At 41.5% G+C, this 24899-nt stretch overlaps 1 protein-coding gene across 35 annotated transcripts in view; it reads right to left on the bottom strand.

Annotated features, from left to right (window-relative positions):
• The window catches only part of AOPEP (aminopeptidase O (putative)), a 449451-nt gene that overhangs the window by 173743 nt on the left and 250809 nt on the right, over positions 1 to 24899 (bottom strand). For all 35 annotated transcript variants that reach the window (XR_013532554.1, XR_013532563.1, XR_013532561.1 and 32 more), the window contains 3 exons: positions 22450 to 22552; positions 21724 to 21831; positions 10659 to 10702 (listed from right to left, as the gene is read on the bottom strand). Coding sequence is in view for 20 of the 35 variants with exons in the window: in XM_078365849.1 (XP_078221975.1) it covers positions 10659 to 10702; positions 21724 to 21831; positions 22450 to 22552 (255 nt within the window). In the remaining 15 variants the exon portion in view is untranslated. The remainder of the gene's footprint in view (positions 1 to 10658; positions 10703 to 21723; positions 21832 to 22449; positions 22553 to 24899) is intronic.

The raw sequence follows: 24899 nt of genomic DNA, 5'->3' as shown, positions 1-24899 counted from the left end.
TGCTTAAAAAGGCAATTGCTGGCTGGGTGCAGCGGCACACGCCTGTAATCCCAGCACTTTGGGAGGCTGAGGTGGCCAGATCTCGAGGTCAGGAGATCAAGACCATCCTGCTAGCATGGTGAAACCCCATCTCTATTAAAAATACAAAAATTAGCTGGGCGTGGTGGTGCATGTCTGTAATCCCAGCTACTCAGGAGGCTGAGGCAGGAGAACTGTTTGAACCTAGGAGGTGAAGGTTGCAGTGAGCCGAGATCACACCACTGCACTCTAACCTGGCAACAGAGTGAGACTGTCTCTCTCTCTCAAAAAAAAAAAGGCAATTGCTATTTCAAAACAGAAAAAGTTCACAGAGGAAAAAAGGGCTTACGCATAAAAAAAGCCTTTGAGTTTATATGAAAGATGATGGCCTTCTGTGAGGGGACTACCTCTGTAGATCCTCTAGGATCCCAGACTCAGTAGAATTATGGGCCGACCTCACAGAAAGGCCAGTGCCACCATTGCTGGGTCTTCCACTGCTTCTCAGTAGTCATTTCGCAGCATCCGTCTCAGGGCAAAAGGCCATGTCCCCCTGTAAGCTATGAGAGTGTAGGAGTGTACACATGCATGGATGTATGCACACGTATGTCTATGTGTGTGTGGTGGAGGCAGGGGAGACTTGAAGACAGAAGAAAACTCTCAGAGCACCTTCTGTAAGATCAGTGTTCTCTTTTTTTTTTTTTTTTTTTTTTCTGAGACCAAGTCTTCCTCTGTTACTAGACTGCTGGATGGAGTGCAGTGGCACAATCTTTGCTCACTGCAACCTCCACCTCCCGGATTCAAGAGAGTCTCCTGCCTCAGCCTCCCGAGTAGCTGGGACTACAGGTGCATGCCAGCATATCCAGCTAAATTTTGTATTTTTAGTAGAGACGGGGTTTCACCATGTTGGCCAGGATGGTCTCGATCTCTTGACCTCATGATCCACCCACCTAGGCCTCTCAGTGCTGGGATTACAGGCATGAGCCACTGCACCCGGCCAGGTCAGTGTTTTCTTAAGCTTTATTTACTTGGGAGAGAGGCTAGAGATGCCCTTAATGGGCAGTACCAATTTGCCAAGAGGAGAGTGGGGCTTAGAGAGAAACACCAAGGAAGAAGGTTGGAGAAGAAAGTGGGCCTGTACCTCTAAATCAGGGTAAGCAACACAGAGTACTGCAGAAGCCTCCACAAGCTCTGAAAGCCCAAGGCTGCTCAGGGCTCAGGGCAGGAACCTGACCCCGCCACCAAATGAACTGACCTCTCCAGTGGCATGTGCAGCAGCATATAAGGTGGGGACAGTGCATTCACACTCAACAAGCACAGGCCTTCCACTGGGCAGCCTTGCCATCAATGTACATTATAAAATCTATCTTACCTCCATCTTTACACATTTCACTAGAAAATAAAGTAACTTTCCTATCTGTACTTTTGCACAGGTAGGAAAGTGTCCTTCACTGGCTTCCTTTCCAGCCAGAGAGGGATGTTTCTGTGCCCAGAACCCTAAGGCCAAAGCTCCTATCACCCATCCTTCAAGCAAACCTGAGGAAAGCCAGAGCAAGAGGCTGACTTCTGGGCTGGGCACGGTGGCTCATGCCTGTAATCCCAACGCTTTGGGAGGCTGAGGCAGGAAGATCACTTGAGGCCAGGAGTTCAAGACCAGCCTGAGCAACATGGCAAAATACAAAAATACAAAATTAGCTGGGCATGGTGGCATGCGCATATAGTCCCAGCTATCTGGGAGGCTGAGGTAGGTGGATGGGTTGAGCCTGGGAGGCAGAAGTTGCAGTGAGCAGGGATGATACCATTGCACTCCAGCCTGGGCGATAAAGTGAGATTCTGTCTCAAGGGGAAAAAAAAGAGGCTGTCTTCTGAACTGAAAACAAGTCTTCACCTTTCCCATAAGATATTTAAGAGGAAGATGCAGGATTTGGAAAAGATTTAGAAAGAGGAATATTGACGATCAATAGGGGAAGCATCCACAAGGGAGGTTAAGGGAACTGAGGTTGAATATCCTGGAGAAGAGAAGTCCGAGGAGTGACTGCTATTTTTGAGTGATTTTACAAAAGACAGTGAACAGCTGTTGTGCATCAGCATGGAGGAGTGAATATCAAGACACGAATATAAATTTCCTTTGGGAATTTTCACTTACAGACTCTTCTCTAGGGGTGGCATGGAGGAGGGGCTGGGGAGTTGAGCCCTGGAATGTTATTAAGTGAGGTCCAAACTCTTCACTGGAGAAGATGGAAAAGCAGGCAACCTTCTCTATGCAGTGAAAATTCACTGGATGGCTACTGGACGCAGGTTTTGTGGAAGGCTGGGATGGGAAAATCCAGGGAGTGACTGTCGATTAAGGGCTCACGACAGACAGCAGGTAGAATGTTACCAGCGCTTGTAGACGTGAAGGTCCTCCAGGTGTGGAAGACCCACCACTGCAGGTGGGACAGGTAAAGGAGGACAAGGGGAGGTGCATCAGGAGAGGCTTCCTAAAGAGGCCGTGCATGACATGGTCCTGGTGGGGCAGAGCCAATAGAAGTGGAAGAAAAGCACATCTGGGACAAAGAGAGCAGGAGCAGGAATGCCAGCGCAGTGGTGTGCAGACTCCATTCAGCTCAGTGGGGCTGGACTCCAGAATGAGCTGAGCAAGAAAACGGGGTCCTGCGGGGACTCTGGAGTCTCTGCTACCGGGCCCTGCCTTTGTCACGGAGGCTCTGCAGCACATCTGCAGAGGGACATGGCAGAGAACTGAGTCAAGAAAGAAAAAGTTGGGGAGAAGAGGCTGGAGGCAGAGAGACCACACCGGAACTTGCGGAATGTTCCACAGGAGGCCACGAAAGGGGCCCACGTGGATTGGTGTGCTGGGGGCAGGTTTGGAGGGCAGCACTGGAGCAGTCCAGCTGGAGGGTTGGGAGACACTGTGCAGACAGTGGGCCCCGGGAAATCTGCAGGATGACATTCCGTAGAAAGTATGTGGCTGCATACAATTTGCCTGTGCCACAGTCTTTGGCCAACACAGAGGGTTAGTTAATTGGCAAATATTAAGGCAAATTCTGCTCTAACATAGTTCTTGCACATACAGATACTGTTCTACAGTGGCACTAAAAATGAAACAAAAAGTCCCCTATCCACTGCCAAGAAGAGGCATAAAAGTAGAAGTGACTGCTTATTGAACATCTACTATGTATCAGACACAATAGACAGTCTCATCTGTACTTCACAGTAACTGTGCAAGACCATTATTATTATTATTATTATTTGAGACAGGGTCCCACTTTGTCACCCAGGCTGGAGTGCAGGAGCTCAATCTCAACTTACTGCAACCTCTGCCTCCAGGGCTGAAATGATCCTCCCGCCTCAGCCTTTTGAGTTGCTGGGACTACAGGCATGTGCCACCATGCCTGACTAATTGTTCAAATTTTTTGTAGACAGGGTCTCACTATATTTCCCTGGCTGGTCTTAAACTCCTGGCCTCAAATGATCCCAGCCTCCCTAAGTGCTGGGATTACAGGCGTGAGCCATCACACCCAGCCCCAAGACCAATATTATTGTCTTCATCTTAGAGATGAACAAAATACAGGTTTCAAGAAATTAAGAAATGTATCCAAGGCCATACAGATGCTACTTAAAGAGCTGGGATTTGAACCTTTGCTGCCTGGTAACAAAACCTCAGATTTTCTTTCTATGCTAAACTCAGGCTTCATGACACATGGGTTTCTACTACGGAACAGACAAGCGGGCAGAAGGGGTGGGTTTATGCCTACTCCAAACCATGCCCACTTCCCCCTGTCATTAACATCTCTCCTGCTAAAAACAGCCTGGCTCCTGCTGAAGATGGCCTGGCTCCTGTGTGGCTGCCCGGTTTGTCAGCCTTTCAGTTACATTTCTGAAGAGATCCGGGAGACCCTTGGGCAGGGGCAAAAGTGTGAGAGCAGGAGAGCTGGTGTTCAGCTGCATCCAGAGGCAAAAGGCACTCTCCATGAATAAAGAGTCTGTGTTTTCAGATCACTTTTCTTTGGAAAGGTTTGAAGCATCTTATAACCATTATTCATTTCTCATAATATCCTTGGGAAGTGAGTGTCAATTGTCATGTGGCTTCTTAGCATAGGATGACACTGACCCAAATCAGCAAAGGAAAAAACCCATGTTTCTAAACTTCCAGAATCAGTGTCGATATCACACTGCATCATGTCCTATTTGGGGATTGTTAATGTGGAATAAAATGTTAAATTATGAGACAAAGATGAAAGCATTAATTCCAGGTGCTAAAAAAAATTTTAAGGTAATATGACTGGACTTACCTCCCAAGGAAATCATGAGAGACCACAGAAAAATGTTTAATTTTCAGGGAAGAAAGGGACTATCTGTTGTAGAAAGAAAATAGCATGCATGTAGCTCAGGGAAAAAATAGGCTGTAGGTCATAGGAAGAAAGATGACATGTATGTAGTTTCTGCTGTTTTGAGCATAATTATTGAAATGACACTGCAGGTGAATTTTTAGGTCTGGGCTTGGCTTTATGCAGTGGTTAAACTAAAAGCTGACTTTTTCTAATCAAGATACTCAGAATCTAAGCCAACAGTGAATTTTTCCCTCTGAGGTCATGTGGCTTAAATAATCCCAACAGACAAGCAGAAGCATTTCCACTTAGCCAGGACCCAGAACTTACAGGAAATTACTCTTCTGCATGTCTGATCACTATGGAAATTGATTTTACCCAGAGAGCTAAAAGTACACAGACCATGACTGCAAGTCCTCCATATCTACACTAGTGAGCATGGACTTCGTGCCTCAGTACTGAAACCCAGGCCTTAGCCCCAGGCCTCCTGGTTATGAGGAACAGCAGGTGGCTTTGCCCTCTGGCTGGCTGTTCCCTGGTGCACTCCCACATCTTAAAGGGCAACTCTGAGTATCAATGGTCTCCAGTTCCTCGGAGCTATAAATTTGGTCACACTTACTTAACACAGCAGGTGAGAAACTATGCTGGCCACCTTGGCATAATACTGGTTAGAAAAACAAGCTGTGTGTAAAGCAAGAAAGTAACCAAGTGTTCATCTCTTCTTGAAGTTAAACAAATCAACCGGCTTGTATGAAAACGATGCTTCCCACGCCTGTATTTGCTCGCTCAGCTGATTTCCAAGGTTGGGGTGACAAGGATGGAGACATGTCTGCTGGGGCAGGACTGAACATGTCTGCTACTTGTGCCTATCAACATGTTGCTGATCAAGAGAAATGTCTTCATCACTCTTGTCTCCTGTCTTCCGCTCTTGAGATCCTGAAGATCACGGTCTGTCAGTGCCCCTGAAGGGAAGCACACAGCCCTAGCAATCTTCACATGAACTAAATGATAGACCTAAAGAATTTGGAAGTACAACTAGACAGAGGTAAGACAGTGGAAACTGCAGAGCTCAGGGTCTGGATTGGAAAATGCCCTTGTTCTGGAATTCAATTTACATCTGTGTCGATGTTGACATCTCAGTTAGTTAGTTAATTAGTTAGTTAGTTAGTTAGTTAGTTAGTTAGTTAGTTAGTTAGTTAGTTAGTTTGTTTGTTTGTTTGTTTGTTTGTTTTTTGAGACAGAGTCTCACTCTGTTGCCCAGGCTGGAGTGCCATGGTGCAATCTCGGCTCACTACAACCTCCACCTCACAGTTCAAGCAATTCTCTGCCTCAGCCTCCCGAGTAACTGGGATTACAGGCTTTGCCACCAAGCCCAACTAATTTTTGTATTTTTAGTAGAGACAGGGTTTCACCATCTTGGCCAGGCTAGTTTGAACTCCTGACCTTGTGATCCACCCACCTCAGCCTCCCAAAGTGCTATATCTTAGTTTACATGTTTAAGTTCCCTCTCTACATATGGGTACATCTCAAAACTGTGCACACAGTTATGTTTTTTGTTTTTTTGAGACAAGGTCTCACTTTCTCTTTCCCAGGCTGGCATGCAGTGGCACAATCTCAGCTCACTGCAGCCTCAAACTCCTGGGATTAAGCCATCCTCCCACCTCAGCCTCCCAAAAGCTGAGACTACAGACACACACCACCAAGCAGGCTAATTTTTGTATTTTTTGTAGAGGTGGGTTTTTAACATGTTGGTCAGGCTGGTCTCCAACTCTGGAGCTCGAAGTGATTTGCCCGCGTTGGCCTCCCAAAGTGCTGGGATTACAGGCATGAGCCATGGTGCCCAGCCTATTTATTTTCTTGATCAAAACAAGCCATTTGTGCTTGGGTAGATAATAAAGATTGCTGAGGTCACATTTATAAAAGGAGTACTGTGTAGCTCCATGGGGGAGGAATGGTATTAGATTAAAACAAACACAGGAGCATGCATATGCAAACACAGTGACTGACGGGTAAGGGAAGAAGTGGCAGCTGCTGCTAACACGGGAACCCCAGGCAGGCAAGGACACTGGCATAAGGCGCTCCACGGTGCTCCTTCACCAGGAGAGGCCGCTGCTCAGGATTTGTCTGGGTTTCCTTCTGAGCACTTTCAGTTTTATCTGACAGCATCTTTCTGCTTTCAAATGCTCACCCCTTCCACTCCCTCTGCCCCACACAGACTCCCCAAACACCTGCTCTCTTGCATTCCCAATGCTACTTCAGAGTGTGACTTAATGGCTAAGAAAAAAAAGTCGGACTCAACTTGCACAACCAGTCAGCCAAGTCTTACCATGGTAACTCTAAAGTATGCTTTGGAGCCATTTGTTACCCTCAAACCCCCACCATGGTCACCATCCCTGCAGAGTTCCAGCTCTTCATATCTCCTGACTCAACCGTTCGTTGGTTTCTAATTGTTTGTTCTCCTGGCTTCCAGTCCTCTCCGCCCCATCTCTCTTCAACACTGCCCTCGGCAGGTGTCTTTCCAGTCTGCTGAGGGTACTTACTGCCTTCCTTAAACCCATTAGAGGTAGGTGCCTCGAAGCTCAAGGCTAGGACTGATGATTCCTTCTCTTCGTCCCCAAGACTCTGAACCTCAGCAGAGCACTTCCTACATGGAGTCATAATGACTTGTTTCTGTTTTCGTCTTTAGTAGTCAGCTGAGAGCCTCCTAGGGCTACTCATGGGATTCATTCCTCTCGGTTCCCCAGTGTCCAGCCCAAAGCCTGGTATTGGAGATGCTCAACAGAGAACAATGCATAGGCAGTAAGGCCTAGAGTGCTGGCCCCTGAACACTGACTGACTGGTCTGATCTGAAAAACCTTGCCTCATCAGAACGGCTCACGTGCCTAACAGATGAGCCTAAGGATCAGTTTGCAACAGAGGCCAAAGATTAGAGGCTCCGGGGGGTTGGTGTGGGGCCTTTGGAGACCTAGATAAAATTGGTACAATATGTCGCATAACTAATAGGGTAAACAGTCTGCTTTAATAGCTTAACTAGATTCTGAGATTAGTTAGCAGGCAAAAAGATTTTGAATTTCAAAATATATTCTGGTATATCTGCTGAAATCAATTCATTGTAAAAGTAAAATCTCCTTAGCTTTTAAGGTGATTTTTTTAAAAAGAAGCTTAAGCCCGCTAGACAAAACATGATCCTAACTGGGAGAGGTATCCTGTCAAAGGCACGTGATTGGTGATTGGTGGCTACCATTAAGACAAGGACACTGCTCTTAACTTCCACAATTACAACAACAAAAGTCTCTTTGTGGGCTCAGTGTGCAGCCTCAATAAATATTCACAATGATAAAATCCAGGTTCCCCCAGAGCCAGAGGGCTCAGGGGCCAACCAAATAAACTCCATAACCTTATTAGGAAGAGGATTAAAAAAAGAAAAGACCTCTAAAACTAAAAATGCACTTTGTTGCTTCAGTGAAAATCACTACATTTATGCCCTAAGAAGTTCTTTTGAAAGAATGAATGCATAGTCACCACTCAGAAACAGACTCTGGTAGCGACTTAAGAAAGTAATACATCATTTCTATTCATATTCTTTTTTTCTGTTTTAGTTCCTAAGGAAACTGCTTCATTCTATCAGAGGAACTGAAAAGCTATTCTAGGGTAGGTATGAAGAAAAGGAAAAAAAATATACCCTGCAGGTAAATGGTCTTCTTGATCTTAGGGACAAGAGCCATATGTGATGGGATTTTTGGATGAAGAAACCCCTATGTCTGGTTTTTTTTAATCCCCGCAAGACAGTAAATCTGAAAACATTTCAGACCTCTCAAAACAAGCCACATTTCCTTTGAGCAGCCTCCTGAAATGCTTAGAGAAAGTTCCATCTAGGGAGACTGTGTGGGGCCTTAGAAATCTTGGCCAATTTCTAAGGCCCCATGCAATCTCCCTGGATAAGATTTTTTCCACATGAAAAGGCATAAACATGAAAAGATAGAAACAAAGAAATTTATCAAATATGAGTATGTTAATCCTATATGATGCACTGGCTTGCTTTATGTGTGTGTATAATCAGTACAAAAACACAGTTAGTGAAGTAAGATCTAGTGTTTGATACTACAGTCAGGTGTTTAAAGCTAACAATAATTTGCTGCATTATTCAAAATTGCTGCAAGAGAGGAAGTGAAATGTTCCCAACATAAAGAAGGGGTATATGTCTGGGGTGACAGAGGTCCCAGCTGCCCTGATCTGATCATGACACATGGTATGCACGCACCAAAATACCACATGTACCCACAAATACAGACCACTATTAAGTATTAAAAAGGGTGACTAACAATAATACTTCCACTATTGAAGAAAGAATTTGGAGCCATTCTGAATAGAAGGTAAAAGACAAGTTTACACAGAAAAAGCCAAGCAAAAACCCAATGCTTAGAACAAAACCTGCACGTCCTTATGAGCCCTGGATCCTCTCCTGAATCAGCATATCATCTCCTGCACCTAGCTTGGTAGCATAAGCCCTGATACTGTACCCTGGAGACACCCAATTCACACTGCCTGTACGATAGGCTCATTAACATGGAGGTGACTGGCCTTGCATGAATCTATGTCTGTGTCAAAGAATTCATTTCCACACTTGGCAATCTGTTACATGCATAAAAATATAGCTAAACTGTGGGTCAGAAATGAGGCAAGTAATGTTAATTCTTTTCGAAGAAATGTTTAATTTCTCAAGATGCCTCCTTTTAATGTTTGAATACCAACTTTGCTATTAGAAATTATGTTTCAGGGTATTCACTTTCAACACCTAAGTCAAGATAGGAAATTAGGAGAGGGTTGGAATGAACCTATTTTTACCCTAAACATTGGTCCTAAGACTCCTCTGCAAACTCTGTCAGTGGTCAGTCAGTCTAAAACTGGATACCTTCAAAAATGAGAATCTCCTTCCTTCCAGGGCAGTGAGCTGGTGCTGAGCAGTGTACTGAAAAAACATGGGCCAGATCCAGATGGGCCTAATTCCATCTATGCTGTTTTGCTTGCTGAGGGATCTTGGCACCTCAGTTTCCCCAACTGTAACACAGTAGATAAGAGCATAGGTTCTAGAGCCAGACTACTTGGGCTAAAATTCCAGCCCTGCCACATACAGCTGTGAGATCTTGGTCCTCTTATCAGTATAACAGGGATAAAAACATCAAGGACCAAATAGTGTTGTCTTGAGGATTAAATGAGTGTCTACATGTGGTCAACTTCAGTGTTGGCTTATAATAATCACTATCATGATGATGCTGAACTATGCTATAGTAAGAGTTAAATGATTACTGTATGTAGCTCCTGGATCAGTGCCTGATACACAGATGATTATAATATGTACTTCAATCATTAATTGAACACCTACTTTAAAAACATATGCTAGCTCCTTTAACCCTCTCTAAAACTCTGCCAGATAGGTTAAAAAACTGAAATTTTGAGTGATTATGTGACTTGCTCCAAATGTCATAGTTAAGAACTGGCAATCCCAGCACTTTGGGAGGCCAAGGCGGGTAGATCTCTTGAGGTGAGAAGTTCAAGACCAGCCTGGCCAACATGGAGAAATCCCAACTCTACTAAAAGTACAAAAATTAGTGGGGTATGGTGGCACATGTCTATAATCCCAGCACTTTGGGAGGCCAAGGAGGGTGGATCACCTGAGGTAAGGTGTTTAAGACCAGCCTGGGCAACATAGTGAAACCCTGACTCTACTAAAAGTAGTCCCAGCTATGCAGGAGGCTGAGGCTGGAGAATCACCTAAGCCTGAGAGGTGGAGTTTGCAGTAAGCCAAGATTGCACCACTGCAGTCCATCCTGGGTGACAGAGTGATACTCCATCTCAAAAAACAAACAAAAGTGGCAGGGCTGGGCTTAAAATCTAGGAGAGCCTGATTTTACATTCCAAGCTGTTACTACTGCACTACATTTTTGCCTTTAATTAAACAGTATTTCCTTATATTAAGCCACCTTAACTGGAGCTGCTCTGACTTTTCAAACTTCCCTCTCCTCCATTCGTTCCGCAGCAGCTAAGGCCACAGATTGTGCTCGGCTTGCCCCGCATACCACTTTCAGGGCTCCTCACTTTGGGGGTCTTCAGTCGTGTGCACTGGCTTCCTATATCCACTGGGGCTTTGCCCAAAGTTTGGCTGATGATTTTATACTCCCAATGGCAGAACTAGGTCCCTGCCCCTATTAAGACAGAAAGACTGAGTCTTCCAGGCTGTGATAAGCCAACCAATGGCAATGTCATTTTTAACATTAAAAGTAAAACTGAGCTCTTAATTTCTAAATTAGTCCTTACCTTTTTTCTTCTGGGATGTTTTCCAGCAGCATTTGAAGGAAATCCTGGGATTAAAAAAAGCAAACCATTAAAGACGTCCATCAGTGAATAACTCTGCCTGGAACCATGCAAGAGGCTGAGCGCTCCCAGCTACTGACAGCTCACCTGCTGTGGAAACTAGACCTATGCTGACTTATCAGGCTATAGACTCAATTTATCAATTTCCCAGGGTTTCAATCCAATCATTCAAAGAGATTTGTTTTGTAAAAACCATGAACACATTAAAAAGTGGAATGTTTGTTATTCTGACCTAATCCAACAGTCTGTTTCGTTTTGTGGTCAGCCATTTTCAAAAGGCTGGCCATTGGGTAAAGCACGATCCCTCTCTACTCCCCCATGGTGTCCTCTTCCTCAATTTTCCCTAGAGATTCCTGTACTCCTAGAAGCGAGTAACTAACTGCAACTCTCTTGTATTGCTCTACCAAATGATAAAGATAAATACCAAAATCATAAGTCTACCATCAAGGAACAAAGATGTCCACAAGTCCAAGCATGGCTCACAAGCCCCTACCTCCATCTGTAGCCTCTTCTCATGCCTTTGTACAAGACCTTGGTCACTGGACATTTGAGATGTTTAGATGCTAAGTTTTTTTAACCTAAAGGCATGGCTTACACACACAAACACACACATTTTACTTTCCTTTACTATGGAAAATATGAAGCACAATAAAAAATCGACAAAACCTTCACATACCCATCAATGCACAGCCCGTCCTGTCCTATCTACCTTCCCACTTCTTGTATTATTTAGAAGCAAGTCCCAAACATTACATAATTTCATCAATAAAAGTTTTAGTAAATATCTCTAAAAGGACTCTTAAGACATAGCCACATAATCATAAAGACCTAAAAAATTCAAATATGAATGTTCATTCAGATTTAATTTGTACTGTAAGTATTATGACCCCCTTTTCCAGCCCATTTAATTCTGGAATCTTGATTTGTTCTTAACTGGGGCTGTCAGATAAGAATAGACGCCCAGGCCGGGGGCAATGGCTCATGCCTGTAATCCTAGCACTTTGGGAGACAGAGGCAGGTAGATCACCTGAGGTGGGGAGTTCAAGACCCGCCTGACCAACATGGAGAAACCCCACCTCTACTAAAAATACAAAATTAGCAGGGTGTGGTAGCACATGTCTGTAATCCCAGCTACTTGGGAGGCTCAGGCAGGAGAATCACTTGAACCTGGAAGGCAGAGATTGCAATGAGCCGAGATCACGCCACTGCACTCCAGCTTGGGCAACAACTCTGTCTCAAAAAATAAAAATAAAAAGAATAGGGGCCCAGTAAAACTGGGGGTACAATTACATTAAAAATTTATTTGCTATTTAAATGAAATTTGAATTCTATTGATTTTTCTGTTCTGTATTTTTATTTTTTAAGTGGGTAACCCTAGTGTCAACCTTTCCTCATCTTAAGATTTAATAAGATATACTTTGTATAAATATAGAACATGAAACAAACAAGAACAATATTTAACTTTCTTGGAACTTGATGACCTTGAGTAACAAATAAAATCTATATTTGAAGTTTTTCTTTTAATAAAATAAAAAAAAATCTTTTAAAATGGGTCCTTTAAAGTGTAAGCCCAGACATGATCAAACAAGAGTTACTCTAGACTGAAGCCCTCCCCACAGAGCCAAGCATGCAAATACAGACTCCACACGAGACTTTGATGAGACCCACTTAACTGCAAGACGGAGGCAGTAGCACAGATCTTTGCATTACAGAACAGATAGAATTACGGAGGAATAGAAATCTGCAAATCATTTGTATGATAAGGCATTCTTCTTCTATCATCACACAGAAATACAGCTATCACTATGCTAGTGAATCTGGCTGTCCCATTTCTGCGTGTTTACGGGTGGTCACAGTCCATTTCTTCCAGAGACAAAGTCTCCCTATTAACAGCATTAATGAAATATTGATTTCTTGAAACTTCTCTTCTCCTTCTGAGACTTTGTTTCTTGCTGTTTCATGTGTGGTAACAACACAAACAGTAATAAAACTATCGTTTAAAAAAATGGACCATGCAAAGAAAATGATGAAGGTGGGGTGGGCAACCTCAAACTGACTGATGCCTCACAACTGGAGTTGTTCCTTGCACCTGCAGTGGATATATGGAGAAAAATACCAAACAAAACAAGAGCAGTATTTAGAACATAAACAATTATTTTTGCTTGAGGTTCTTAGAGTCATTTTTATTATTCAAAAATTATTTTGCAAAAAAAGTTGAATTAGACATTTATCACAATCTAATATATTAATATTTTATATATTAATATCTAATATATTAAAATTTGTTATCTTTTTGGGGGGGAATGGAGTCTTGCTCTGTCACCCAGGCTGGAGTGCAATGGTGCCATCTTGGCTCACTACAACTTCCACCTCCTGGGTTCAAGCAATTATCTGCCTCAGCCTCCCCAGTAGCTGAGATTACAGGTCACCGCCACCACACGTGGCTAATTTTTGTATTTTTAGTAGAGACAGGGTTTTGCCATCTTGGCCAGGCTGGTCCTGAGCTCCTGACCTCGTGATCCACCCACCTCAGCCTCCCAAGGTTTACAGGCGTGAGCCACTGCGCCTGGACTAAATTTAATATCTTAACAGATAACTTTGTAGATTAATTTCTCACTGGCTTGTTGATAGGAGTTTTGATTCTTAAAAATCCAAGTACTTGTAACGATAACTTTTTACTAATTTTACTTCATTATCTCCTTGTAGCCCATGCTAATTTATCCTATATTTACCTGGTAATTTATGCTCGATTATGTGGAAAAAAATTACATTAACTCAATGGCAATAGGGGGAATTTAATTGAATGAGAAGCAGGAAATTCAGAGTTAATCTTAATTCTGCCCTTCTGCATTTTCCAATTATAACTGGATCCTTCTGTACAGAATTGCAGAGCACAAGTATTCAGAATTGGGTGTGAGTTCAGGTAAGCACAGGAGGCCCTGGGAACCCTGCTTCATTTTGAAGGAAGATAGTTGTCCTGCCTCCCAGCAAGTTGCCATCCTGGAGCATCTGCCTCTTCCTACCTCAGAGCTCAAGCCTACAGGCAACGGCAGTGAGCTGAAGCTGCCAGTGGTGCTGGGGATGACAGGCCCAGAGGATCCCAAAAACCTAACACCTTGGGCATCTCTAAGACATGAGGCTGGCATTCCCACAGGCTATGGGAATGTCTTTCCATGGCATTTGATATTCTTCTGTTCTCTGCTCCATCCCATTCAAGACAGCTGGTCTCATCCAAGAGGTCTCTGCATCATCTTTCAATGGAATGAACCTACTGGCCGTTCTTACTCCTGTCATAGATTCAATATTTAACAGTGAAACACTACTTTTCCTGGTTGTTTTAATAAATTGGCATATACCTCTAGGGTGCACTTATGACAGAAGCTTTTTCCACTTTCTACAGCAGAAGAAAAAAGAAAGAAAAATGATTATTCCTTCCTGCACCACCTCTTTTGAATTCTTTTATCTGTCTTCTTTCTTTCCTTCAGTGTGTTGGCAGTTTTGTGAAAGCAACTTACAAATCTTATTTGGACAAGGAGGACTTTTTTTCCCCCAGCTGATTCTAGGATCATTTGATAAGGTTAGCTAGCAACAAATAGTAGGGGTCCCAGTTTGTCACCTCTGCAGTATGCCTGAAACAAATTAAAACCAAAGCCCACCCCCACCCCAACAATCTATTGTTTTATGAAGGGGCTAGGATGAAATTCTATCTGGATCTTTGGCAATGGTTACAAGGCCACACTCCAGTCAGTAAATACATTCCTTGAGAACTTTTTTTATGTCCTACTCTCCTAATAATCGATATGCCAATCAGATCCATCCTGTATAGCCTGTTTTGATTAACAATTATTAACACTTAATTAAGCACTACACATTTCTTAAAAATTAACACCAATTTTGGCACATGGCTAATTTGGTAATATTTTTCAGTCCTGGTGACAGTATTCAACAGAAAGCAGGTACATGCAGATTCTACTGGCTAAACTGACACCAGCTTGACTATTACATGGGGCTAGCCCTTTCTGTCAAATATTTTATGAATAATTATCACGTTCATAAGGAAGGGGAGAGAGGTAGTGGATGCAAAACAAAATATTGAAGGAAGGACAGGAATATCAGGGTAAGAACTGAGAAGAAATGAAATTGTCAAGAAGAAGTCATTGTTACACTCAAGAGAGGGCTTTTAGTGGGGGCTAGAAAGATGTTAATATGGAAATGCTGGACCAGGAGGGTGTTTGGAAGGGAAAGGATTAAGAAGTAAATTGGGAAGGGAGGAACTATAGGGACTTCTGAGTAAAGAAACTGGATCATAGACTTTCGTCATCAGTAACTAACTTGCAATTTAAATAAAAACACAAATCTTTCTTCAAAAGCAATAAAAACTTGACCAGTAGTATTCAAACAAGGACAGCCTTGTGGCATAAACTTCAAAAAGACACAACTAATAGAGAAATCTAAGATTCAAACACAGCTTCTACCCCAGCCTCATGCTTAGCAGTACTAATACTGGGAACTACCCAAACCTTGCAAATTCTCACAAATATCCACACATTTGGGAAAAAATAGGAATATTTTTATCTTTCTTCTTTTTTCCTGTGGAGGGGCTGGAAGTATTTGCTGGCAAGAGATGAGCAAAACATGGGAAATAAACAAGTCTTCGATGAACTGTTCACGCTCTAGGGCTCTACCCTAAAAGTTAGAGGAACAATATTAATTGAGAGGATACCTGCAGTGGGAAAAACTACACCCATATTAGGTCACAGGAATCTTGGCAGGGGACATTTAACAAGTTTTCAAGAGCAGCACAGCCAAACATTCCCAACAAAGGCTGTATACAACTCCAGTGGAGCTTTTCTCCTCCTCCCCTCCATACATAACATCCAAATTTCAAACTGTAGCTCAGAGGGAAAAAAAAACGGGCATAGGCTAAGTTGGAAAAGGAATCAAAGATAATGTTCCAATACATATGAGAACAAATGAAAGGTCAGGAGAGTGCTACCCAAGCTGAGAATGAGCAAGAAGAAATGTATGGCAACCATGCAAACTAACACAATAACAACTCACATAAAAAGAGAAAGCAGCATAACACATAAAAGACAAGAAATCCCAGCTGGGTGCGGTGGCTCACACCTATAATCCCAGCACTTTGGGAGGCCAAGGCGGGTGGATCACGAGGTCAAGAGATCAAGACCTCGGTCAACAAGGTGAAACCCTGTCTCTACTCAAATACAAAAATTAGCTGGGCATGGTGGTGCACACCTGTAGTTCCAGCTACTTGGGAGGCTGAGGCAGGAGAATTGCTTGAACCCAGAAGGTGGAGGTTGCAGTGAGCAGAGATCATACCATTGCACTCCAGTCTGGGTAACAACAGCAAAACTCCATCTCAAAAAAAAAAAAGACAAGGAATCCCACCCTGAAGAAAACAGAATTCGAGGAGTAGAAGAAAATGCTCCATGAATACTTTGTACTGTAAAATAAATTATAAGACCATAAATTCAGTAAGATGAAAGCTCAAAGATAAGTTGACAAGACAACAAAATGGGATGAACATAGAGACTTCATGGCAAAGATAATAAATTAAGGACCAGTATAGGAGCACTAATAAAACAGAAATAGCAAGGAAAAGAACAGACATTAAAGAAAATAACATTAACAGTAAAGGGGTTGCTTGGGATTACCACAGGTCATGAAGAAGAAAAAGGTAAATGCAATTGGAAAATAGCAGATGGAGAGGACAAAGATAACTGGTAACCTTGAAATCCAGAACCCTGCAAGGGGGAAAAATGAATTCAAAAATACAACGAAGACATATTCATTTAAAGATGGAAGAATAGAATCTAGGACTAATGATATAAAACCATGGACACCAAGCCATTTTCTGATTAAATTACTAAACTTGAAAGATGAGGAAAGAATTCTTCTGTCATCTAAGTACTATAAAGGGGGAAAAGTAGGATGACTGCAGAAGTTTCCACAGCAGGATTTAATGCCAGAAAGCAGTTGAGCGGCGTCCAAAAGTTGTAGGGGCATGAAAATATGACCCAAAAATATGATATCCAGTCAATTTATAATTCAAATATAAAGACCACAGGCAAACATTGTTAACCAGTAAGAACTCAGAAATCATTGAGCATGTGAGTCTGCAACTTGAACACAAATTTGATAATGAAATTCAGCCAGCAAAGAGCTGAATCAAAATAAAATATTCATTTAAAAAAAGGTAAAATAACTGGTGGTAAATACTGACATCTTCTAACAAGCCAAGTTAACACAACTCCAAAAATTATAGTACATTTTATAAATGAAATAAACCTTAATATATAAGAATAATAATTAAGAAAAATTTAGAATTAACGGGAAAGTACTTAAAGTACACTACCATTTAATTCCTCATCTTTTTTTTGTTTTATTTCATTTTTGAGACTAAGTCTTACTCTGTCCCAGGCTGGAGTGCAGTGGCACGATCTCAGCTCACTGCAACCTCCACCTCCCGGGTTCAAACTATTCTCCTGCTTCAGCCTCCTGAGTAGCTAGGATTACAGGTGTGCACCACCACACCCAGCTAATTTTTGTGTTTTTAGTAGAGATGAGGTTTTGTCATGTTGGCCAGGCTGATCCCGAACTCCTGACCTTGTGATCCACCCACCTCAGCCTCCCAAAGTGCTGAGATACAGGCATGAGCTACAATGCCTGGCCAACTCCTCATCTTTTACAGTAGTGAATAAACTGATGTTTTTGAAAAATAAAATATATAGGAAAAGGGAAAAAATTATTTGAACGTCTTAATTATTTTATAATAATGCTTCTTAACCATAGAAGATTGTTTTAGAAAATGATCTTTCTTACATTTATCTTAAGTTTGGGAAGTTATCTCCACTTTAGTTGCCTTTTCACTCATTAAATTCAAGTAAAAGAAAATTTAAAACATTTCATTAAAAAGCACATATAATCCTATTTTTATGAAAAATTATTTTTGCCCAGTGACATGTATGTCTGTATACACGCATTTACTACATATACATACATACAAAGATACATGTATGTACATCATATATAATATACAAACACACAGAGAGATAAATAGCATGATTTCTGGAATGTTATTCACGTAAGATTAATTATACGTATTTCTGGGTGGTGGGATTTTGAGTAATGTTTCACATTCTTTGAACTTTTCTGAATTGCTTACAATTTTTTATAGAGTATATGCCAGTTGGAAAAACAATAATTTCCAAACTTAATACAAAGCTACAGTAATCAAGACAATATGATACTAGCACAAGAATAGAAATAATGACTAATGGAATTGAATTGAGAGTCCAGAAGTAAATGCTTACATTAATGGTCAACTGATTTTTGGCAAGGGTACCGAGACAATTCAATGGAGGGAAAGAATAGTCTTTTCAACAAATGGTTTAGGGGACAACTGGATATTCACATGCAAAAAAAAATGAAGTTGCACTGTCATCCTTATGACATATATAGAAATTAATTCAAAACAGATCAAAGGACTAAATGTAAGAGCTAATGAGATAAAACTCTTAGATAAAAACCCGTAAGAGTGAATGTTTGTGACCTTTAACTAAGCAACATTTTCTTGGTTATAACACTTACAGCACAATAAACCAAAGAGAAAACAGATACATTGGACTTCATCAAAATTAAAAACTTTTGTGCTATAAAGGACACCATCAAGACAGTAAAAACACAAAACATAAAACAAAATATTTGGAAATCATATATCTGATAAGAGACTTATATCCAAAATATATAAAGAACTCTTACAACTCAATAATAAAAGACAACCAAAATTTTAAAACGGGCAAATAATCTGAATAAATATTTCTCTAAGGAAGAAATAACCCATAAGCACATAAAAAATGCTCAATACCATTAGCCATTACAGAAATGCAAATCAAAACCATGTAATAAAAAAATCCAGAGGGGATTAAGTGTTGGCAAGTGTGTGAAGAAACTGGAACCCTTGTGCATTTCCGGTGGGAATGTAAAATGTCGCAGCCAATGTGGAAATAGTATGGCAATTCTTCAAAAAGCTAAACATAGAATTATTGTATAACCCAGCAATTCCACTTCTGGGTATATACTGAAAATAACTGAAAGCAGGGACTTGAACAGATATTTTAAACACTAATGTTCATAGCAGCATTATTCACAACAGCCAAAAGATGGAAAAAATGCAAATGTTCAGGAAAGAATTAATGGGTAAACAATATGTGGTATATACACACAATGGAGCATTCAGCCTTAAGACAGGAGGAAATTCTGGGACATGCTTCAACAGGGTTGACCTCTGAAGACATTATGCTAAGTGAAGTAAGCCACATACAAAAGGACAGATACTATGTGGTTCCACTTACATGAGGTACCTAGAGGTGTCAAATTCATAGAGACAGAAAGTGGAATGGTGGTTGCTGGGGCTGAGGGAGGAAAGAATGGAGGGTTATTGTGATGAAATACTAATAGTATGAGAGATGGATGGTGGTAATGATTGCACAAAACTGTGAATGTACTTAATGCCACTGAACTGTAAACTTTAAAATGGCTAAAATGGTAAAGTTTTATGTATATTTTATCACAATTAAATAAAAATGAAAATAAAAAGGGAAGAAAGTACTGACACATGTTACATGAACCTTGAAAACATTATGTTAAGAAAGCCAGACACATTGGGAGGCAAAGTTGGGCAGATCACAAGGTCGGGATTCAAGACCAACCTGGCCAACATGGTGAAACCCTGTATCTACTAAAAATAAAAACAATTAGCCAGGCATTGTGGGGCATGCCTGTAATCACAGCTACTCGGGAGGCTGAGGCAGGAGAATCACCTGAATGTGGGAGGCAGAGGTTGCAGTGAGCCGAGATCATGCCACTGCACTCCAGCTGGGGAGACAGGGTGAGGCTCTGTCCCAAAAAAAAAAAAAAAAAGAAAGAAAGAAAGCTCTGCCACCCAGGCTAGAATGCAGTGGTGTAATCTCAGCTCACTGCAACCTCCACCTCCTGAGTTCCAATGATTCTCCTGCCTCAGCCTCCCAAGTAGCTAGGGCTACAGGTGCCTGCTACCATGCCTGGCTAATTTTTTGTATTTTTAGTAAAGACAAGATTTCACCATGTTAGCCAGGATAATCTCGGTCTCCTGACTTTGTGATCCACCCACTTTGGCCTCCCAAAGAGCTGGGATTACAGGCATGAGCCACCATGCCTGGCCAGCATATGATTCTTTTATATGAAATGTCTAGAATAGGCAAATCCACAGAGACAGAAAGCAGATTAGTGGTTAGGTAGGGCTGGGGAAGGAAAACTGGGGAAATGACTGCTAATGATTTCTTCTGGGTTTGGTGACTATGTACTAAAATTAGATAATGATGATGGGTGAACAACCGTGTGAATATACCAAAAACCCCTGACTTGTAGATGTTCAAAGGGTTAACTTGACAGTATATGAATTTTATCTCAATGAAGTTGCTATGAAAAAACAACAATGTAATCATTCAAAAGAGATAAACAGGCTTGGCACGGTGGCTCACACCTGTAATCCCAGGACTTTGGGATGCCAAGGCGGGCAGTTCACCTGAGGTCAGGAGTTTGAAACCAGCCTGGCCAACATAGTAAAACCCCATCTCTACTAAAAATACAAAAATTAGCAGGGTGTGGTGGCACATCCCTGTAATCCCAGCTACTCGGGAGGCTGAGGTGGGAGAATCACTTGAACCCAGGAGGTAGAGATTGCAGTGGGCCAAGATTGCACCATTGCACTCCAGCATAGGTGACAGAATGAGAATCTGTCTCAAAAAAAAAAAAATTAAAAAAAAGAGAGAGAGAAGCAAATGAAAAACTAAACAGTTTGGATAAGAGAGCAGTAAGAGTTCCATGGGAAGTGAAAATCAGAACCTCCAAAGTCATGATAAATACAATGCATTTATTTAACACTGCTGCAGACTCTTGGTGAGAAGTGGTTCAAGCAGTAGGAATTTGGACTCATCAGTCAGCCAAGCATGTAAGACTTCTGAACCAGTTTTAAGATTGCCTTTCCAAATATATGCTTAGGAAGGATTTTCCCCACACCCAATACAAAAATAAAAAGAACACAGAGGAATAGCCATCCAGTCTTGTTACACTCATGTTATTCATCCATCTGTGTTCAAATTACACATGCACATCCTTTACATCTAACATTGTATTACAGCTGTATATGAGCACAATTTCAAAGATGAAAAAGATCCATTAGTCCAATCCATGCTAAGGATGCATCACCTATTTTCTATTAGTTATGAGTGTCAGTTTCAGGGCCTTCCACTCTTTGTTAACTTCCTTGCTGTGTACTGCTTGGCCCCATACCCATACGAGCTGACAGGGTGTCTGATAGTTTTATGGCCAGGCTGTCTGAATATTTCAGTGTATCTTGTTATTAATCTATTGATCAAACATTTATGGAGTACCTACTGTGTGCCAATCATGTGCTAAGTACTGGTAAACAGTATAGTCTGGCCTTGTTGGGCATAAACATAGAGTGAAGGAGAGAGAAAAGAAACAAATAGGCCCATAATGAAAATATAATTACAGACAATGGCAAGGCAATGGAAAGGGCAAAGGGGTGAGACATGTTGGCCTGGATGTGGATCTGTTTAGCCAGGTGACTTGGAGGCTGTGGCATTCAAACTAAGACCAGAAGGTAAGAAGGAGGCAATCTTGCAAAGATAAGTCCAGGTAAAGGGAACAGCAGGACTGTTTTATTTCTGTTTTTAAGGTCACTAAAACTATCCACATTACTGTGTGTGAGACAGCTTTGGGTTACAGTTTATCTCAGAAATACAGAGAGATCACCCTCCCTGAAGCAACACTTTCTCTGTGTCTATTTCATTAACTTCCTATTTTTCCCACTGCATTAAGTGGGAAATCTTTTCCCTACTCTTTAATACTGACATAATCTAATCTTCACGTGCCATACCCACTCCAATCATATCTCATGGACTCATGAGAACCCATAAATTACCTGGGAAAGAATGAGCTGTCCATGAAATGTGTGCACAAATTTTCTTAAAAACGAAAGGTAGGTTTCATCTCCAAGTCTTTTGGCAAGAAACCGAAGAAGGAAGTAGCCCTGGAAGAAAGAAAAAAGAGAAAGAGGCCTGCCATGAGTTCATCAAAAAATGCTTAGTCATCCCAAACTAACCCACAGTGCACTGGCGCATCAGAAGGTGCTGTCCTACCCATCCCCGGCTGCCCTTTACATTTTCACAAGGAAGGCTTGGCACGGAAATTAATTACTTCTCAGCTCCTTTGTTAACACCATCATCATTTCTGTTTAGACTTGGTTTACCTGACACCTGGATGGCCATCGCAGACAAAAAGAGAAGAGAGACCCAGCTCTTCTCTGCTCCAGCTACCAGGAAAGGCCTTTACAATGGAACAGACTTTCTTCTCAACCATGTCTTTTTGGTAGGAACCTGACAGCAGTGTGAGAGTTCTGCTCCTCAAATGGGGAGAACAGAGGTACAGGGCAGGGAATATTTCAGCTTTCTTTCATTCAGTCTTTCCTAACATGGTCTCCTTTGTTGGGTATGAAGTGCTTTAATTACTGAACACTCTGATATCTGGCCAGTCAGATGTCATTATAATATTTTCGCCTTAGTCATGTTACTAAAAACTATTGTTTAATTGTAGAGCCTAAAAAATGCTGCACCACAGTAACTGGCTTCTGCCACTGAGATGCGCTTACCTTTAAATAATGGACTTGCATGAAGATCTTCTCCGGATTGAGTCCTTGCTTGATAACAGATGCTCCTGAGTCACTTGTGTGGCCAGTTTTGTCTTTACTGGGTCTAAAATGATTTGGTAACAATTTTTTTAAGTATAGCACATTCTTAAGTAATTAGGCCATAATAGTATTTTATTTCTTATTTTCAGAGTTGCTCAATATCATCCTGGGTCTATTCAATAGTACCAGGTATAATTCAGAACAGTTTGTATTACTTGCTCATCTACTGAATAAGGAGGGATTTACATTTGGGTTGGGAACCTGAAGTTGGCTACTGGCAAATATTTGACATCAACTTATCCAAAATTAAAGCCTACTAGACCCTCAAGGGATCTAAGCTCCACTATGAATTACCTAAGAACATATACTCTTTTTTGATGACGGACTGGGAAATGCAATGGAAAATTCAGTTGTACTTGGAAAAGTAAAGAACTTGCGTGTATTTCAAGAAATTCTGAAAGCCCCAATGTTATCCACTTCTCTGTTACATTTAGCAATTAAGGCTCTTTTAATAAATATATGTACTTTCCAACCATATTAGAATCACAAAAACAAAATCAAAAAGGCCATAGAAGTTCATGTTTTTGGAACAGGTGGGAACATTAATAATCCCATACTTCAACTTCCTCGTTTCACACATGAGGTAAACTGAGGCACACAGACGTTAGGTCTACACTAAGTTTGTCCAACCCACAGCCTGTGGGCAACATGTAGCCCAAGAGGGCTTTGAATGTGGCCCAACACAAATTCATAAACTTCTTAAAATATTACGAGATTTTTTGGCAATGTTTCTCAGTTTATCAGCTGTCATTAGTGTATTTTATATATGGCCCAACACAATTCTTCTTCTTCCATTGTGGCCCAGGGAAGCCAAAAGATTGGACAGACATGATCCACTGAAGGTCTTATGCTTTTTTTTTTTTTGAGTAAGGGTTTCACTTCCTTTACCCAGGTTGGATGCAATTGTGCAATCTTGGCTCACTGCAACCTCTGCCTCCTGAGCTCAAATTATCCTCCTTCCTCAGCCTCTCAAGTAGCTGGGATTACCGGAGCCTTCCACCATACTCTGCTAATTTTTGCATTTTTTATAGAGATGGGGTTTTGCCATGTTGGCCAGGCTGATCTCGAACTCCTGAGCTCAAGTGATCCACCTGCCTCAGCCTCCCAAAGTGTTGGAATTATAGGCATGAGCCACCATGCCCAGCCTTATGCCTTGTTTTGATTTCTGGTGACATTAGGACTAAAACCAGTGACTCCTTATTATCCATCAAGGTCTTTTCCACTATGCTCTATGGTTTTACATATTTTACAAAATTTAAATTTTAAAGTTTTAAATATTTTAAATAAAATATAACAGATCCTTTGAGCCATCTAGTAAAGATTTGTGCATTGTTACAGTGTAGCTTCAACAGCTAGCTAAAATAAAAATAAGTGAGGAGGTATGTGCAGCTTTCAGTTGTTCTGAAACCAGCCACTCACTGGATCAACACTGAGGAGCACTGTGTTGAGGCAAGGGAAGTCAAGGAACCATGAGAGGGCTGGTGTATTAGAAAGGCAAGGGGTTATTTTAAGAGGTAGTGTGGTGGTGCAGAAGCTACGTAGCCTTTGGAATATGAGACCTAGTTTAGACTATCAGCCTTACTTCTTACTCTACCTGTTACTTACTAGCAGGTTACTTAAAGTCTCTAACTCTCATTTACTCACTTGCAAAATGGGAATAATCCTAACCACCTTTCTAGATCCTGTGAAAAATAACTGAAATAATAAATTGCAAAGTCCCTAGCAAGGGCCAGGGATACAGAAATTACCTAATAAACTTAATAAAATATTCCATTTTAGCACACAGGATCCCTGATTAAGTCTTAGATGAATATTCTGGGGCATTATCCCAGCAGACACAAGGCACAGAATCAGCAGTACCTAAAAGAAAGTTGTTGATGAAAACCATCAGAGCTAACTGCATACTTTTCATTTTTCTACTTGATCCCTGACTTATCTACATGCCCACACTTGTAAGAATTACTAATCCATTTCATCTTCATTTAAGACTCTCCTGAAAAGAATCAGCTTTTTTCACTGCTCTCAAGTTAGTCCTGCAGTGCAATGTTTTCATAAGAAAGCCACACTAGCTTTGATAAGGAAAGCCCATCACCCACTGTCTGGGGAAGGAAGACTTCTCAAGAGTCAGTCTGAACTCAAACTAGGTTGCCCAGCCCCATGACAGGCAGAGCTACCATGCATCCTTTTTGCCCTTGAGCCCTGAATCGAGACTGCTTGAAGGGGAGAAACACAGAAGAATGATAAATCTCTGCTAAGAAGGCTGGCTTCCAGGCTCCAGTTCCCATAATGCCTTCAATTGCTGTTTTTTCCTTTGTCTAAAAATGTCCTTCCCGAAAGCATCCCTCTCTAAC

Source organism: Callithrix jacchus, chromosome 1 (assembly GCF_049354715.1).
Source record: "Callithrix jacchus isolate 240 chromosome 1, calJac240_pri, whole genome shotgun sequence".
In the NCBI taxonomy this organism is placed as follows: Eukaryota; Metazoa; Chordata; class Mammalia; order Primates; family Cebidae; genus Callithrix; species Callithrix jacchus.
The sequence above is the reverse complement of the archived record's forward strand: the minus strand, read 5'-3'. Positions and strand labels throughout refer to the sequence as shown.